General features: G+C 41.4%; 1 protein-coding gene across 4 annotated transcripts in view; it reads left to right on the top strand.

Moving 5' to 3' along the window:
* The first annotated feature begins 2,302 nt into the window (after window positions 1-2,302).
* Window positions 2,303-19,761, top strand: part of ARNT (aryl hydrocarbon receptor nuclear translocator) — a 40,148-nt gene continuing 22,689 nt past the window's right edge. For 2 of the 4 annotated variants that reach the window (XM_060758063.2, XM_067472347.1), the window contains exons 1-6: window positions 2,303-2,421; window positions 5,730-5,835; window positions 6,124-6,168; window positions 8,649-8,693; window positions 12,782-12,826; window positions 17,818-18,031. In XM_060758063.2, the coding sequence (XP_060614046.2) occupies window positions 2,397-2,421; window positions 5,730-5,835; window positions 6,124-6,168; window positions 8,649-8,693; window positions 12,782-12,826; window positions 17,818-18,031 (480 nt within the window). In that variant the 5' untranslated portion in view covers window positions 2,303-2,396. The remainder of the gene's footprint in view (window positions 2,422-5,729; window positions 5,836-6,123; window positions 6,169-8,648; window positions 8,694-12,781; window positions 12,827-17,817; window positions 18,032-19,761) is intronic. The other 2 variants (XM_067472349.1, XM_067472348.1) reach the window with 1 other exon arrangement.

Here is a 19,761-nt window from a genome sequence, read left to right as displayed (position 1 = left end):
ATTTAACTTCTTTTTTTTTCTGGCCGCCAGGGGAGCTGCTGCTTTTCATCGTCCATCAACGACACCGATGAAGTTCTTTCCATCCATCTATCCATCCACCCATCCATCCATCCATCCATCCATCCATCCATCCATCCATCAATCTATTCATCCATCTATCTATCTAACTATCTATCCATCAATCTATCCATCTATTCATCTATCTATCTATCTATCCATCCATCCATCCATTTATCCATCTAGCTATCCATCTATCTATACATCCATCCATCTATCCATCCACTCATCCATCTATCCATCCACCCATCTATCAATATATCAGTCTATCCATCCATCCATCTTTCTATCCATCTATCCATCTATTCATCCATCTATGTATCCATCCATTCATCGATCAATATATCTATCCATCCATCCGTCCATCCATCCAACAATGTATCCATCCATCCATCCATCCATCCACCCATCCACCCATCTATCAATCTATCAGTCTATCCATCCATCTATCAATCAGTGTACCCATCCATCCATCCATCCATCCATCAGTCTATCTATCCATCCATCCATTTCCATTGACGCTGGATGATGGGAGTTATGGTTCACTCCGCACCCAGCGAGCCCTGTGACTCCCATTGCTGGCGGATCTGGACCAAACTTGGCACACAGATGATGGAAGTAGTAGTAGTAGTAGTACACCCTTTGCCACCCCCTGGTGGTCACATTGAGCATTGCTCCCTCTGGGTATTCTGACCCTCCATTGAAATCTCAGGGGCACCATTTGCCCAGGACTCCTATGTGCAATCCTTTGCCGCCCTCCAGAGGATGCATCAAGCATTGCACCTTCTTGATATTCTGCCCCTCCATTCAAACCCTTGGTGCATCTTTCTTCCTTCCTTGTTTCCTTCCAGCTTCCCTTCCTTCCTGTAAATAAATAAATAATATATAATAATATATTAGTAATATTTATTTATACTAATATTATAAGTATATATATATATATAATATAATATATAATAATATAATATATATATAATTAATTATATATATAATATATAATGATATAATGATATAATAATGTAATATATAATATTATAATTATATATACATAATATAATTATGTAATTATTCATAATAATTGATAATAATATATAATGATAAAATAATGAAATATATAATATTATATATATATATATATAATTATGTAACAATCCATAATATATGATAATATATAATTATATAATAATGTAATATATAATATATATAATGATATAATAATAATCCATAATATATGATAATAATATATAATGATGTAATAATGAAATATATAATATTATAATTAAATATATATTATATATAATTATGTAATAATTCATAATAATTGATAATAATATATAATGATATAATAATGTAATATATAATATATATAATGATATAATAATAATCCATAATATATGATAATACTATATAATGATATAATAATGAAATATATAATATTATAATTATATATATAATATATAATTATGTGATAATCCATAATATATGATTATAATGATATAATGATGTAATATTTAATATTATAATTATATATATAATATATAATTATGTGATAATCCATAATATATAATAATAGTATATAATAATATAATAATGTGATATATATTATATATATAATATAATTATGCAATAATCCATAATATATGATAATATATAATGATATAATAATGTAATATAATATATATATAATTATATAATAATAATCCATAATATATGATAAAATAGAATGATATAATAAGGTAATATTTAATATTATAATCATATATATAATATATTGTTATGTAATATATAATATTATAATTATGTAATAATCCATCATATATTATAATAATATAGAATGATATAATAATGTAATATATAATATTATAATTATATATAAAATTATGTAATAATCCATAATATGATAATAATATAATATATATTATAATTATATATATAATATTATTATGTAATAATCCATCATATATGATAATAATATATAATGATAATAGTGTTGTATTATGTATTTTAAGTTGTATTGCTTTAGATTTGCAGAGAGAAAGCGGGATATAAATAAATAAACAAATCCATTCCCGGACGCCCCTCCCCCTTTTCCCGCTGCACCAATGGGAGAGCTATTCGCCTCTCTGTCCCCGCCCCTTCGGCGTCAGAGCTCAGAATAGGAAGCGCGCACGGGAGGCCACGCCCAGTTGGTTTCGTTGCACCAATCAGAGTACTCAATTGCTCGCCCCGCCCCCTGCTGGGGTTCGCCCCGCAGTGGGAGCGCCCGCCATCTTGGAGGCGAGAAGGGAGCAGCGGGGCAGAGCGGGAGGGCGCCTCCTCCTCCTCCTCCTCGGGTCGCCATGGCAACCACTACTGCTAGCCAAGGTGGGTTGAGGCCTAGTGGGCCTCGCGTTGTGGCGCCACTCCAAGGAAGGCCGCGTCTTGGAAATAGGGAAAGGAAAAGGAAAAGGGGGTTTAGGGGCATGCTGGGAGAGGACAACATGGAGGCAGGCCCAGGGGATTCTGGGAGGAGTGGGTCCAAAAGAAAAGGAAGGAAAGGGAGGTCAAGAGAGTCAAATGGGGAGAATTTGGGGGGAAAGAGGAGGGTGGCTTTTGGGGAGGAGCTTTGAGTGACAGGAGGAGGGACTCAGGGAGGGAAGCAGAAGGGATATTTCTTGTTATTATTGTTATTTCTATATTGATTTGACTTGGTGTTATGGGAGAGCAAAATAGGGGGAAATGAAAGGCATTGCCATTGATAATAGTCTCATGTAATACGGTATGATACTAGTAATATTATTATTATTATTATTATTATTATTATTTGCTTTATTTCTATACCACATTTTTCAGCCTAATTAGGCGACTCAATGCGGTTTACACAATACAGGTTATCACAACAATATCCTAAGCGATTAAAACACATCATATACAGCAGACAAAATCAAACAATCATTATCATATCATAACGCCTCAGTAACAAATCAGAATCCGTTCTCATCATCCTTGTACCATTTCCTTTGTTCAATTTTACCGTCTTCCTGTGTTCAGTAATATTACAATAATATTTCCGAACGTATTCTCCCCTATGAACCATCAAGATTATTAAGATCGTCTGGAGGGGCCCTGCTCTCGGTCCCACCGGCCTTGCAAGCGTGTCTGGTGGGGACGAGGGACAGGGCCTTCTCGGTGGTGGCCCCTCGACTCTGGAACTCTCTCCCACCGTAGATCAGAACCGCCCCTTCTATCCTGACATTCAGGAAGCAGGTGAAGGCATGGTTATGGAGACAGGCATTTGACGAGTGAGCCAACGATTATTAAGATGGTCTGGAGAGGCCCTGCTCTCGGTCCCACCGGCCTCGCAAGCATGTCTGGTGGAGACAAGGGACAGTGCCTTCTCGGTGGTGGCCCCTCGACTCTGGAACTCTCTTCCACCGGAGATCAGAACCGCCCCTTCTATCCTGACATTCAGGAAGCAGGTGAAGACGTGGTTATGGAGACAGGCATTCGATGAGTGAGCCAACACCCTGAGATATGGATGGAGGTTGATGAACATCGAATTTAGTGGGACGACTGACCATTGTATTTATTGAATTATTTTATTTATCGTGTCATCAGCAACCATACCATTGTATTACAATTCTAACAGAACAAAACAAACACACAGATTAAAAAGAGGGGAAAAAACACACAGATTTTGCAAACTTGGTAATTGGTTAAATGTCCTTTGACCAGTATCTGGCCACTTGGAGTGCCTCTGGTGTTGCTGCAAGAAGGTCCTCCCTGGTGCATCATGTGGCAGGTCTCGGGGTGCATTGCAGCAGGTGGTTTGCTCCTCCCTGCACTTGCATGTCGAGGATTCCACTTTGTGGCCCCATTTCTTAAGGTTGGCTCTGCATCTCGTGGTGCCAAAGCGCAGTCTGTTCAGTGCTTTCCAAGTCACCCAGTCCTCTGTGTGCCCAGGGGGGAGTCTCTCATTTGGTATCAGCCATGGATTGAGGTTCTGGGTTTGAGCCTGCCACTTTTGGACTCTCACTTGCTGATGTGTTCCAGCGAGTGTCTCTGGAGATCTTAGAAAACTATTTCTTGATTTAAGGCGTTGACGTGCTGGCTGATACCCAAACAGGGGATGAGCTGGAGATGTCCCTGCCTTGGTCCTTTCACTATTGGCTGCCACTTCCCGGCGGATGTCAGGTGGTGCAATACCAGCTAAACAGTGTAATTTCTCCAGTGGTGTAGGGCGCAGGCACCCCGTGATAATGCGGCATGTCTCATTAAGAGCCACATCCACTGTTTTAGGTGGCGAGATGTGTTCCACACTGGGCATGCGTACTCAGCAGTAGAGTAGCATAGCGCAAAGGCAGATGTCTTCACTGTGTCTGGTTGTGATCCCCAGGTTGTGCCAGTCAGCTTTCGTATGATATTGTTTCTAGCACTCACTTTTTGCTTGATATTCAAGCAGTGCTTCTTGTAGGTCAGAGAACGGTCCAGAGTGACTCCCAGGTATTTGGGTGCGCTGCAATGCTCCAGTGGGATTCCTTCCCAGGTCATCCTCAGAGCTTGGGATGCTTGTCTGTTCTTAAGGTGAAAGGCACATGTCTGTGTTTCAGGTGGATTAGGGATCAGCTGGTTTCCCCTGTAATAGACAGTAAGGGCACCTAGAGCTTCGGGGAGCTTCTGTTCAACCATCTCAAACCTCCCTGCTTGAGCAGTAATGGCATGATCATCAGCATAGATGAAACTCTCTATCCCTTCTGGCAGTGGCTGGTCATTTGTGTAGATATTGAACATTCATGGAGCAAGCATGCTCCCCTGAGGCAGGCCGTTCTTCTATTTCCGCCATCTGCTTCTCTGGCCCTGAAACTCAACAAAAAAGCTCCTGTTTTGTAGCAGGTTTCCTATGAAGCAGGTGAGGTGGTAGTCCTTTGGGATATTATACATTTTCCTCAGGAGGAGGCGGTGGTTACAGTCTCATAAGCCACTGACAGGTCTATGAAGACAGCTCCTGTGATCTGCTGCCTTTCAAAGCCATCTTCTATGTGCTGAGTCAGGTTCAGCACTTGCAATGTGCAGCTTTTGCCTTTCCTGAAGCCAGCTATGCAGTCATGCCGGCCACATGACCTTGGAGTGTCTACGGACAACGCCAGCTCTTCGACTTAGAAATGGAGATGAGCACAACACTCCAGAGTCAGACACAACCGGACTTAATGTCAGGGGAAAACCTTTACCTTTACTATTATAATTATGTATTTTATATTATATGTAGTAATACTAATAATATTACAATATAATGGTATAATACGATATAGTAATATATAATAGTGATATTGTACTATGCTAAATAATATATCTATCTTATAATATGTATATATATCTTGTAAGCCGCTCTGAGAAATGGGGTGAGAAGGGCAGCATATAAATGTCGTAAATACATAGAAGTGGTATTCTTAGCCAGGAAGGGATATTTCCCTCAAATCCATTTCTAAGCTTTTTTAATACTCTAAACCTCACTTGCCAAGTTTCCAACAGACCCCTCAACTTCTGAAGATGCCTGCCATAGATGTGGGCGAAATGTCAGGAGAGAATGCTTCTGGAATATGGCCAGGCAGCCTAGATAACTCATAGCAACCCAATGATTTCAGCTATGAAAGGCTTCAACGTCATCATTGTTATAATTGTTGTTGTTATTCCAGAAATGGCCTCAGATGTTTCCTCTTTGGGTTCACCGTCTGGGACATCAGGAGCAGGAGCACATTCTGGAGGAGGCATCGTCCAGAGAACAAACAAGCGGAGGACAGGGTAAGGTGGCTCTTGGGTATTTGGAGAAGGGGGCAATTTTAAGAGGAAGATCCAGCAATTGTCCTGTGAGTTTTAGAATGACAGAACCATAGAGTTGGAGGAAACCCCAAAGGCCATCCAGTCCAACCCCCTTTACCATTCAGGTATCCATTCAGGTTTCAACAGTAAAGGATCCTTGGGTTCCTCCGCTGTGCCAGGCCTTCATTTCCCTTCTAGTTTTCCCAGGGTATTGTTTGACGTTGGAATGTGGCAGCTGGGATCTCACATCTTGCTGCTGTCCTTCCTCAGGCTCGATTTTGACGACGACGGCGAAGGGAACAGCAAATTTCTCAGGTGAGTTGAGCTTCCGTCGGCAAGGACTTGGGGTCCTAGATGGGGAAAATTCTGTGGAAATGCCCATCTAAATCTGGAGTGAGGTCTGTGACAGGTTGGCAGGTACAGGCTATCCCCAAGTTAGAAACATTCAGAAGTCAATTTTCCATCCGAGGGGTAGAGTCCTCTCACTTCCGATTGTCTCAGCCCTGTTCTTAACTAGGAGTCGCTTGTAAGTTGGATGTCTGTAACTTGGGGACTGGCTGTATTTTTGTGCCGGGTCGAGGAAGTGATTTGATTCTTCAAATGATCCCTGATTTGAAGATAGAGTGGTATATAGATACAGTTTTTTTATTATTTATTATTAACTAGCTGTACCCGCCATGCGTTGCTGTGGCAAACCGTCCCTTCCTCTTTCTTTCCATCTTTCCCTCCTTTCTTTGCTCTCTTTCCTTCCTTCCCTTTTTCCCTTTCCTTTTCTCCTTCCTTCCTTCTCTACCTTTCCTTCCTTCCCCCTTTATCTCTTTTTTCTCTCATTTCTTCCTTCCCTACTTCCTTCCTTCATTTTTTGCTTCCATCCTTTCTTCTCTCTTTCCTTCCCTCCTTTTTTCTCTCCTTCTTTCCTTCCTTCCTTCGCTCTTTCCTTCCTTCCCTTTTTCTTTCTCTCCTTTCTTCCTCTACCTTTTCTTCCTTCCCCCCTTTCTTTATTTTCTTTATCTTCTTTCATTTCTTCCTTCTCTACCTCCTTCCTTCCTTCCTGCCTTACTTCCTTCCTTCCTTCCTTACTTCCTTCCTTCGCTTTTTGCTTCCATCCTTCCTTCTCTCCTTCCCTTTTTTTCTTTCCTTCCCTACATTTCCTTCCCTCCCCCATTTTCCTATATCTCTTTGTTTCTCTCATTTCTTCCTTCCCTGCTTCCTTCCTTCCTTCCTTCCTTCCTTCCTTCCTTCCTTCCTTCCTTCCTTCGTTTTTTGCTTCCATCCTTTCTTCTCTCTTTCCTTCCCTCCCTTTTTATCTCCTTCTTTCAATCCTTCCTTCGCTCCCTCTTTTCTTCTTTCCTTCCCTTTTTTCTTTCCTTCTCTCCTTTCTTCCTTCTCTACCTTTCCTTCCTTCCTTCCTTCCCCCTTTTCTTTATCTTCTTTCTCTCATTCCTTCCTTCCTTCGCTTTTTGCTTCCATCCTCCCTTCTCTCTTTCCTTCTTTCCCTCTTTCTCTCCTTCCTTCCTTCCCTTTTTTCTTTCCTTCTGTACCTTTCCTTTCTTCCCCCCTTTTTCTTTATCTCATTTCTCTTTCATTTCTTCCTTCCCTACTTCCTTCCTTTCTTCGTTTTTTGCTTCAATCCTTTCTTCTCTCTTTCCTTCCCTCCCTTTTTCTCTCCTTCCTTCGCTCCCTCCTTCCTTCCCTTTTTTCTTTCTTTCTCTCCTCCCTTCCTTCTCTACCTTTCCTTCCTTCCCCCTTTTCTTTATCTTCTTTCTCTCATTATTAGTTCAGATCTATGATCTGCTTGGTTATTGCACTAAATAATCTCCCTTCAAGCCATGTTGAAGATCCAAAAGTCTCTGGAATACTTTGCGTCTCTTTTATTTTCCATGTTTTTGCCTCAATTCACTTTTTAATTATTTTTTACCTGCCAATGGTGGGCCAGTTGAAGTCTTTTATGTACATTCCTTCCCCCTTTTCTTTATCTTCTTTCTCTCATTTCTTCCTTCCTTCGCTTTTTGCTTCCATCCTCCCTTCTCTCTTTCCTTCCTTCCCTCTTTCTCTCCTTCCTTCCTTCCCTTTGTCCTTATGTTCGGTTCTTATGTTTTATGTATATTATTTATATGCTTTGATGTTTTATACTTTAATGTTATGTTGTTTATTTTATTGTAATTTCTTATTTTTTGTATTGTAATCTGTTGTTCGGGCTTGGCCCCATGTAAGCCGCTCCGAGTCCCAGTTGGGGGAGATGGTGGCGGGGTATAAATAAAGATTATTATTATTATTATTATTATTATTATTATTTTATTCTCAACCAGCTTACAATATGAGTGCATTGGCAGTGAAACGCGAGAAGTGGCGAAACCCACAAGGAGTCTCTTGCAGGAAGAATAGAATTGCTTTTTAAATCAGTCTGGCAGTGGGATGGTGGAATAATTTTCCCTCTGAGTCACGGAATCCAGGGAAAGTGATGGTTTCCAGACACTTTCTTGCAGGAAGCATGGTTTTATGGGCACGACTTTATGTCGGCTAGATCATGTTCGGTTTGCCATTTACTTTACCATTACTTTACAACATGCTTTTCATCACATACCCATATATTATATTATTATTATTATTATTATATTTATATTATTGCTTGTATTATTGTTGTTATTGCTTGTATTATTGATGTCTTGTGGGCTCGGCCTCATGTAAACCGCACCGAGTCTCTTGGGGAGATGGTAGCAGGGTATAAATAAAGTTTTATTATTATTATTATTATTATTATTATTTATACCCTTTCTCTCCAATTGCTTCTTTAGATGCGACGACGACCAACTCCCAAATGACAAAGAGAGGTTTGCAAGGTAAAGATATTTTTGGTTTTCAGTTGTTCGTTCAAAGCTCGAGGAACGTTCCTTTACGTCTGCAAACCTTTTCAGTAACCAGACTCTGTATCTTATTTTTCCCCCCTTCTGTGTGTCGTAACAAGAGAAGTCATTTGCATTTTGTTTCGACATCAGGGGCTTTTGGAAAGCAAAGCCAGGTTGTCCACTTCCTACCAGTTTGGAAGGAAATTTCACAATACTTAAAAAAAAAGTTCAGTGGTTACTGTATATGCTCAAGTATAAGCCTAGTTTTTGAGCCCCCTTTTAAATATTTAATAATTTATTAAATGTTAAATATTTTTATTAATTTATTTTTATTTTATTATTAATTTTAAATATTTTTTATTTAATGTTTAATAAATTTTTTATTAATTTTAAATAATTTATATTTAATAATTTAATAATTCATATAACTGTATTGATATCTATTTTTATTTTGAAATTTACCATTATCTGCTGCATTTCCCACCCTCGGCTTATACGTGAGTCAATACGTTTTCCCAGTTCTTTGTGGTAAAATTAGGTGTCTCGGTTTATATTCGGGTCAGCTTATACTCAAGTATATACGTTATCTTTTGCATTCGTCAGTACCGAATAGCATTTAATGGCCTAGCAATTTCAAGGTGTGGCTTCTTCCTGGGGGAATCCTTTGTTGAGAGGTGATTCGCTGTCCCTGATTTTTTTCTTGTCTGGAGTTCTTCTGTTTTTGAGTGTTGTTCTTTATTTACTGTCCTGATTTCAGATTTTGTGATTTTGAATCCAAGTGTTTGCCATGTTGGGATGAACTGTTGAATTCATTTTTCTCTTGGACAAAGAATTTTATTTTTAGGCCAGGACGGAGCCAGCCTGGAATCCTTTTCTGCTTTCTCCCTTGGCTACAGACTCGGTCCTTTTCTCTATCTCAAAGGATTACTTGGATTTTAGGAAAGATATAATAATCCATCATTCCTGCTGCTAGAGTTGTAAATCGCCGGAAAGCATTCTCTCTCGAGGGAGCTTGCAATCTGGGTCATGGAACCATTTATTAGAACAGTTATGTTGTTTTCTATTGTCTAATGTGCTTTGTCCTGATGTAAACTGTTTGTATGGTTTTTCTATGGGCATTCAGTGTTTGCCATATTGTTGGAAACCGCCCTGAGTTCCGTTGGGGAGATAGGGCAGTCTATAAATGAAGATTATTATTATTTGAAACACAAGATTAGTACACAACAAACAAGATCACTATCCTGGCTGTTGTATTGGATCACACGTTGGACCCTTCCCAAGTATCTAGGACTGTGTGATGTATCGGCAAATAATGCGTGCAGATTCCACTAAGGTGGCCTTTTGCAGCTGACATGGTAATTTTGTCAGTGCCAGTTGTGTTTAAGTGCGGGCCAAGGTCTTGAGGCACTGCACCCAGTGTGCCAGCCACCACTGGGACCACCTTTACTGGCTTGTGCCAGAGTCTTTGCAGTTCGATCTTTAAATCCTCATATATTATTATTATTATTATTATTATTGACACAAAAGCACAGTATGTCACAGCAAACAACATCTATATGCTGGATTTCGTATCACAAAATCACAAGTCGAACACTTCCCAAGCGTCTAGGACTGTGTGATGTATTATTATTATTATTATTATTATTATTATTATTATTGACACAAAAGCACAGTATGTCACAGCAAACGAGATCTATATGCTGGATTTCGTATCACAAGTCGAACACTTCCCAAGCGTCTCGGACTTTGTGATGTATTATTATTATTATTATTATTATTGACACAAAAATCCATTATGTCACAGCAAACGAGATCTCTATGCTGGATTTCGTATCACAAAATCACAAGTCAAACACTTCCCAAGCGTCTAGGACTGTGTGATGTATTTTTGAATGTTGCGCGCAGATCCAAGTCAGGTGGCCTTTTGCAGTTGACATATCATGATTTTGTCAATGTTTATTGTTTCCAAACGCCGGCTGAGATCTTTTGGCACGGCACCCAGTATGCCAGTGACCACTGGGACCACCTGGACTGGTTTACGCCACAGCCTTTGCATTTCAATTTTGAGGTCTTGATAGTAGCTGAGTTTTTCCTGTTGTTTTTTACAATCTGGGTCATGGAACCATTTATCAGAATAGCCATGTTGTTTTCTATTGTCTAATGTGTTTTGTCCTGATGGAAACTGTTTGTATGGGTTTTTTTTGGGCATTCATTATTATTATTATTATTATTGGTAGTGTTATTATTTGTATTGCTTTTTGTCTCTGTTTACTGTATATTTTCAGTTATAAGGCTCATTTCTCTCTCTAAATAAACATCTCCAAAATGGAGTGCTTAGAATTGCAGGTGTACAGTGTTCCCTCACTTATCGTGAGTGTTACGTTTCAGGACCACCTGAGAAAAGTGAAAATCGGTAAAGTAGGGAATATATATATGGCCATGATTTACATATTGCTTTGTATCTCCTCTCTCTCTCTTTTTATGATTGGCTGCCTCGCTCCAAAGAGGGAGGGTGAAACCCCCTTCCACACTTGATCATTGCCAGAAGGCAAAAACTCGCGAAACAACAATTCTGTGAAAAGCGAACCGCGAAGTAGTGAGGGAACACAGTTTTTTTGTTAATAGTGCTAGTACCTAAATTAATAACAATAATCTATACAAATAAAAATGTAATGTTTGCTTGTGGGATTAACAGAACTCAAAAACCACTGGATGAATTGACATCAAATTTGGACACAAGACACCTAACAACCCAATGTATGTCCTTCACTCAAAAAAATTGATTTTGTCATTTGGAAGTTGTAGTTGCTGGGATTTACAGTTCACCTACAATTGAAGAGCATTCTGAACCTCACCAACGATGGAATTGAACCAAACTTGGCACAGAGTTCTCTCATGACCAACAGAAAATACTGGAAGGGTTTGGTGGGCAGTGTCCTTTGGTTTTGGAGTTGTAGTTCACCTACCTCCAGAGAGCACTCTGGACTCAAACAATGATCTGGACCAAACTCTACACAAATACTCAATATGAGCAAATGTGAACACTGGTGGAGTTTGCGGAAAATAGAATCTTGACATTTGCGAGTTGTAGTTGCTGGGATTTATAGTTCACCTACAATCACAGAGCATTGTGAACCCCACCAACGACAGAATTGGGCCAAACCTCCCACACAGAATCCCCGTGACCACCAGAGTGGGCCACAGCAAGGTGTGGCAGGGGATGGCTAGTAATATAATAAACTTTATTTATACCCCGCCACCATCTCCCCGAAGGGAACTCGGAGCGGCTTACATGAGGCCAAGCCCAAACAACAATTACAATAAAGAAAAACTGAAAACGCAAACAATAAACAACATCATAGTTACATAAAACATGTGAATACATAACAATGCAAACATTTCACTAAGCACAAATTAGGATGTGCCTTAACATTGATGGTGACTTACAGTTGAGCAAATACGGTTCTGATGGGAGAGAGTAGCGGTTTCCTACTCAATGTCCCTGCAGCATCTACTTTTGCATCTTTTATCCATTCTCCCCAATAGCTGTGGTTAATCACCCGCCAAGTTAACAATTACAAATGTAAACATTGCCTTTGGGGTTTAACGTTACTACTTCTTTCTCCTTCAGAACAGAGAGTGGGGAGTGTTGCTTTGAAAGGTCTTGGTTATCGTTTCCAGTGGTTTGGGTTGGTGGCATTAAGCGCAGTGTGCCGGATTGTTTTCTGTCTTTGGAACCTGCAAATAGCCAGGTTTCCCAGTCTGCAGAGCGACTTTCTCCAAAAAAAGAAACCACCACCATGCCGGCTTACTCATCTCTTTCTCTCCATTCACCATCCCTTGCCTTCTCTGCTCCTTGGTCACCATTGCAACCTTCCTTCTTTGTTTGTAAGCATCCCCCAGTTCAAAATAAAGTACTTAGTCAGTTTTTCCCCCTCCTGTTGCTTTTGGATAGAAGAAAAATAACGAATCAAGTTCCCGGCTGCATCGCCCTCCCTGCCCTTTTTCTTCCCTGTTAGCTCCATATTTTTATTTTTATTTTGCCCCCCGTTTTTAGCTTAGCTCACCGATTTTATTTCTAGGTCGGATGATGAACAGAGTTCAGCGGATAAGGAAAGACTGGCCAGGTAGGAAAACGGAGATTGTTTTTTTCTCCCCTAAAAAAGCATGGCGAAGCTGAGTGTGTTGACCACCTCCACCTCCTTTTCTGCTCCCCACTGACTCCCCTCTTAATGGCCCCTCTTCCCTGTTCACCCCTTTGCAGCCATGGACGAAAGCCTGGGTGAAGACTACCAGAAGTCCCTTTAGTTTTGATTTGCAGTGTGTTCAAAGCGAGGGAACGTTAAAGCACATTTGTTTGTGTGTGTGCGCGCGTTTAAATACAGTTGGGCGGACTAGATACTTGCTTTCCTTGACCTTTCAAGGAAGTCCTGCACCCCTATCTCTGAAAGTTGAGGGTAAGACTGTAAGATCTATATAGCAATATTAAATGACCACTCACAAGCCGGTTTTGCTTTGAAATGGATATATTGCTTGTATCTCTCCAACAAAGAAAGACACTACTGACTTTTTCCCACCATCACTTCCTTTTATACACCTTTCCTGCCCATCTCCCTCTCTTCTCAGTTTCCTTATTAGAGCTTGTTGCTTCACAAGTTCCAATACAAGGTTTCCAGCACCATCTGCTGGCTTCAAAATGTCACAGAGAGAGAATTGAGGCAGCCAGAGTGATTCAGTCAGGATGTCACGGAGGGAATTTGTGATGTCTTCATGCCATCAGAAAATGACTCCTGACACTGAGTGTAACAGGAAATGCTACCAAATACAAACAATAAGAGAGTAAGACAAGGGGCCATACCCGGCCTGCTGGGCAAGTGGGCTTATTAACAAAAGACCCTTCCTCATAAATGTACAGCAGAGTAACTTATTAGCAGCAGCGTGACCCAACACCAGTAGCTCAAAGTGATAAAAAGAACAAAAACAGACCAATGTTATTTATCTCTTCCATAGGAGGCTTTTTTTTGTAGTAAAATAATATAGTTGTACTATTTACAAGAACACGGTTTCCATAACACAAGTAAAGTTCAGCCTTCACACTGGAGCTTCACTCATGAGGCCTTCTCATACCGAGGCTTACCTCACACAGAAGCTTCCCTCACAGACTAATGGCCTTTCTCCCACGGAGGTCTTCTCCCATTGAGGACTCTCTCAGACTGAGGCCTTTCTCCCACTGATGCAAACTGAGGTGAACAGACCAATGTTATCTCTTCCATAGGAGGTTTTTCTTTGTAGTAAAATAATATGGTTGCACTATTAACAACAACAAGGTTTCCAGTACAATTATTTACACTTCCTTCTTTGCTTCCACACTGGGCTTCTTTTTCATGCTTCACTCTCACATAGCCTCTTCTCACAAGAACTTACACAGAAGTTTCACATAGTAGCTTTTTACACACAGCAGCCTGTGTGGGACTTCCCTCACCAAAGATTCTCACACAAGGCCTACTCACACTGAGGCCTTTCTTCCACTGAGGCCATCTCACACTGAAGGCTCTCTCAGTCTGACTCCTCTCTCACACTGAAGCGAACTAACACTGAGGCCTACTAACACACTGAGGCCCTTCTTCCACAGAGACCTCTCTCAGGCTGGGGCCTTTCTCCCACTGAGGCCATCTCACACTGAAGGCTCTCTCAGTCTGACTCCTCTCTCACACACTGAGGCGAACTAACACCGAGGCCTACTAACACACTGAGGCCCTTCTTCCACAGAAACCTCTCTCAGACTGAGGCCTTTCTCCCACTGAGACCATCTCACACTGAAGGCTCAGTCTGACTCACTGAGGTGAACAAACACAGAGGCCTACTAACACACTGAGGCCCTTCTTCCACAGAGACCTCTCTCAGAATGAGGCTTTTCTCCCACTGAGGCCATCTCACACTGAAGGCTCTCTCTGTCTGACTCCTTTCTCACACTGAGGTGAACTAACACACTGAGGCCCTTCTTCCACAGAGACCTCTCTCAGACTGAGGCCTTTCTCTCACTGCTTCTTTGCTTCTTTCTCATGTAGATAAACAGCTTCATTCTCACAGAACCTTCTCTCACAGCGAATCTACACAGGATCTTCACACAATAGCTTTACACACAGCTTTACACACAAGGCTTTCAACCTGGAGCTTTTTCCCCCGAAGCTTCTCACATGCTGAGGCCTTCTCACAGACTAAAGCCTATCTCACACTGAAGCTTCTCTCAGAAACGAAGGCCTCCCTCACACTGTGAGGCCTTCTCTCACAGACGAAGACCTTTTTCCAACGGAGGCAAACTAACACTGAGGCCTACTAAGCTACAGGCACACCTGTTTATATAGAACTGCAGCTATTGCTGAGTGATTGCATCCGTTTTACCTTTTCAGTGCTTGACTCACATTTTTGTAATTAAAAATGCCTAGTTAATTTAATATTTCTGGCAGGAATCCTGTGCATTAGCCCAACTGGGTCACCCCCTTAGCAGCAATTGGCCATGTCTCAAGTCCTGCTCTGGTTCTCTATGGATACAGAGTTTTAATCCTATTATTGCCATTCTCATATGTGTCTTTTTTTCTCTCATTTTGTCATCCATCCAAACGCATCTCCCATTCCATGCTTCCTCTATGTTGGGCTAGCCTACTAGCTTAAAAATGGGGAAATGTCCTGGGACTAAGAATTAATCCTTCCCTCCCGACTCTCCCACATTGCTGACACCCAGCACCGGAACCCAAATGCACCTGTGTTCCTCTACAGTCGCTCTCATCACGGCAGTTGGGAGTGATGTCATTTCCTGTTTGCATTTTAGGAGAGACTGCAGAGGGACCTTGTTGGACGAGAGGGCTTAATAACAAAAGACCCTCCCTGTGAATGTATAGCAGAGTAACTTATTAGCAGCAGCGTAACACAGCACCAGTAGCTGAAAGTGATGAAAAGGACAAAAACACACAGACCAATGTTATTTACCTCTTCCATAGGTGACTTTTCTTTATAGCAAACTGAGGCCTACCTCACACTGAGGGCTGTCTCAGACTGAGGCAAACTAACACTGAGGCCTTCGCATACTGAGGCCATCTAACACTGAGGGTTCTCTCAGACTGAGGCAAACTAACACTGAGGCCTTCGCATACTGAGGCCATCTAACACTGAGGGTTCTCTCAGACTGTGGCAAACTAACACTGAGGCCTACTAAAACACTGAGGCCCTTCTCCCACAGAGGCTTCTAAGCTACAGGCACACCTGCTTATACTGAGTCACTGCATCCAAAAATAAGGTTTCCATAACACGAACAAAGTTATTTATACGTCCTTCTTCCACATTGGGCTTCTTTCTCGTGCACGTAAACAGCTTCACTCGCACAGAGCCTCCTCTCACACTGAAGTTACACAGGAACTTCACACAGTAGCTTTCTCTCACCAGAGCTTCCTCTCACAGAAGCTACTCATACTGAGGCCTACCTCACATTGAGGGCTCTCTCAGTCTGAGGCAAACTAACACTGAGGCCTTTGCATACTGAGACCTTCTCACACTGAGGGCTCTCTCAGACTGAGGCAAATTACCACTGAGGCCTTCTCACACTGAGGGCTCTCTCAGACTGAGGCAGACTAACTGAGGCCTTCTCACACTGAGGGCTCTCAGTCTGAGGCAAACTAACACTGAGGTCTTTGCATACTGAGACCTTCTCACACTGAGGGCTCTCTCAGACTGAGACAAACTAACACTGAGGCCTTCTCACACTGAGGGCTCTCTCAGTCTGAGGCAAACTAACACTGAGGTCTTTGCATACTGAGACCTTCTCACACTGAGGGCTCTCTCAGACTGAGGCAAACTAACACTGAGGCCTTTGCATACTGAGGCCTTCTCACACTGAGGGCTCTCTCAGACTGAGACAAACTAACACTGAGGCCTTTGCATACTGAGGCCTTCTCACACTGAGGGCTCTCTCAGACTGAGGCAAACTAACACTGAGGCCTTTCCATACTGAGGCCTTCTCACACTGAGGGCTCTCTCAGACTGAGACAAACTAACAATGAGGCCTTTGCATACTGAGACCTTCTCACACTGAGGGCTCTCTCAGACTGAGGCAAACTAACACTGAGGCCTTTGCTTACTGAGGCCTTCTCACACTGAGGGCACTCTCAGACGGAGGCAAACTAACACTGAGGCCTTTGCATACTGAGGCCTTCTCACACTGACGGCTCTCTCAGACTGAGGCAAACTAACACTGAGGCCTTCTCACACTGAGGGCTGTCTCAGACTGAGGCAAACTAACACTGAGGCCTTCGCACACTGCGGCCCTTCTCCCACAGAGCCTTCTCACAGACTTACAGGCTTATATTGAGTCATTGCATCCATTTAACCCTTTCAGTACTCACATTTTTGTAATGAAAAATATCTAGTTATTTTTTCAAATATTTCTGACAGAAACTCTGTTATTTGTGGGCTGCACAGGCTTTTGGAGTGGCAGTCATGGCAGGCATTGTGGAGGCTTTCAGTGTAATTTGGGGAACAAAACTATCCGCAGATCATGCAGCCTTTGAATTATTTAGTGGCTAGTGATGTTTATTTCCCCAAATAGAAAATAACTCTTCTATAACTATAACTTCCTCCCCTGGAACTCTAGGAATTGCAATTTTTGTATGAAGGTTGCTGAAGGTACCTTTCTTTCCTGCTTGCTGGAAGCCTCCAGAGTTAGAAGTTCTGTTTTGATTGGTTTTGGTTGTGGACCTTTTCTCACCCGTTGGCTAAATTTCCTCAACCATCCCACTTAATATTTAACCTGAAGTTTATTTTTCTCTGCTCCCCCTGAACTTTGGAAAAGTACTTTTTTGGACACAGGGTTTGGGTCACAAGGACCTTTTGTACGAATCCAGCCGGGCTGTTTCTCAAATAATAGTTTGAACTCTTGTCTGAAAACCTTCCTTTCCTCCCTCTTCGTTGCATGTTTGGCATGAGCATTCTCCGAGCCATGATGCATCCCGGCCTCGTCCCTTCCCTCCTTCTGTTCCTAACCCACAGTTGTTGTTCATAACAATCAGTTCCAGGTCTATCTTTCTGAAACCGGTCCCTTCCTTCTCTTCTGGTTGCCTCCTCTTAGGGAGAACCACAGCGAGATCGAGCGCCGGAGGAGGAACAAGATGACGGCCTACATCACGGAGCTCTCGGACATGGTGCCCACCTGCAGCGCCTTGGCTCGCAAGCCGGACAAGCTCACCATCCTCCGCATGGCCGTCTCGCACATGAAGTCCCTTCGCGGCACCGGCAACACGTCCACCGACGGCACCTACAAGCCGTCCTTCCTCACCGACCAGGTCTCTGTTCCTGATTCAACCCCATGTCCAGGGAGGTTTTTGGTCCCTTGTAAGGGCAGATAAGTTACAATATTCAAGTAGTTAGAACCTGGTGGTGGGCACTTAAATGTTAGCTCAAGAGTTTTTAGTTTAGGATCCAGTTTGATTCATCACTTAACTCAGGATAAGTACATAAGCAGTTGGTTCAAGATCAATTCTAAGAAAGCTTCTTCCATTGTCTTTTCCGGATCCCTCCTAACTCATCTGTGTTTTGACATGGCTCTCAAATCAATCAAACAGCGACGGAGGGACGTTGCCTTTTGTGGGCTGCACTCTTGCTCTTATGTATCTTGCTCCCCTAGTGCCCTGTCCATTCCAGCAGAAAACTATCTGAAGAACTTGACTGTGGCCTGAGATGCTGCACTTCAAGACAGGAAAAGCCCTCTTATTTTAAACACCACACCGTTGGATAAAAAACAATCCTTTTATTGAAGATAATTAAAAAAGCAATAAAGTAAAAAAGCCCTTTAAATAAATAGGTAAATCCAATTAGGTAGGAAGATAAGCAGGAGCAAAAGTAGTTCAGGGTAAAAGTCCAGCAAAGTCCGTAAAAACAAAGTCAAAACTTCCCAATAAAACGCAAGAAATCAAGAAACATGAATCCAAGGCACCGTTGGATGGAAAACAATCTTTTTATTTAAGATAATTAAAAAGCAATAAAGTTAAAAGCCCTTTAAAGAAATAGGTAAATCCAGTTAGGTAGGAAGATAAGCAGGAGCAAAGTAGTCCAGGGTAAAAGTCCAGCAAAGTCCATAAAAACGAAGTCAAAACTTCCCGATAAAATGCAAGAAATCAGGAAACATGACTCCAAGGCACCGTTGGATGGAAAACAATCCTTTTATTGCAGATAATTAAAAAGCAATAAAGTAAAAAAGCCTTTTAAAGAAATAGGTAAATCCAAGGCACAGTTGGATGGAAAACAATCCTTTTATTGAAGATAATTTAAAAGCAATAAAGTAAAAAAGCCCTTTAAAGGAATAAGTAAATCCAAATAGGTAGGAAGAGAAGCAGGAGCAAAGTAGTCCAGGGTAAAAGTCTGGCAAAGTCCATAAAAACAAAGTCAAAACTTCCCAATAAAATGCAAGAAATCAGGAAACATGAATCCAAGGCACCGTTGGATGGAAAACAATCCTTTTATTGAAGATAGTTCAAAAGCAATAAAGTAAAAAAGCCTTTTAAAGAAATAGGTAAATCCAAGGCGCCGTTGGATGGAAAACAATCCTTTTATTGAAGATAATTAAAAAGCAATAAAGTAAAAAAGCCCTTTAGAGAAATAGGTAAATCCAATTAGGTAGGAAGATAAGCAGGAGCAAAGTAGTCCAGGGTAAAAGTCCAGCAAAGTCCAGAAAAACAAAGTCAAAAGTTCCCAATAAAATGTAAAAAATCAGGAAACATGAATTCAAAGCATGAATATAAAAGCATAAAATCCAAGAATCAAAACCATGAAACAAAGGCACTTAAAACATGAATTTTCCAAGCAAAGCTTCCATGAAACAAGGACGAGATCTTGACTTGATTCCAAACGATGCTTAATCTGACTACATATCCTCTACTTGGGACTTTTATCTCCGTCAGCTATGTCTTTAGCGTTCAGAAATTGGTTTCGCTGTAGCTGAGAATTTCTTAGATAGACAGGACAAGATCAGTCAAAACAGAAAAGCCGAACAGTGGCTTCGGCGTTCTGCCAGGCT

The sequence above is a fragment of the Anolis sagrei genome, chromosome 12 (genome assembly GCF_037176765.1).
Source record: "Anolis sagrei isolate rAnoSag1 chromosome 12, rAnoSag1.mat, whole genome shotgun sequence".
NCBI classification, from domain to species: Eukaryota; Metazoa; Chordata; class Lepidosauria; order Squamata; family Dactyloidae; genus Anolis; species Anolis sagrei.
Note: the sequence above shows the minus strand (reverse complement) of the source record. Positions and strands in the feature narration are given on the sequence as shown.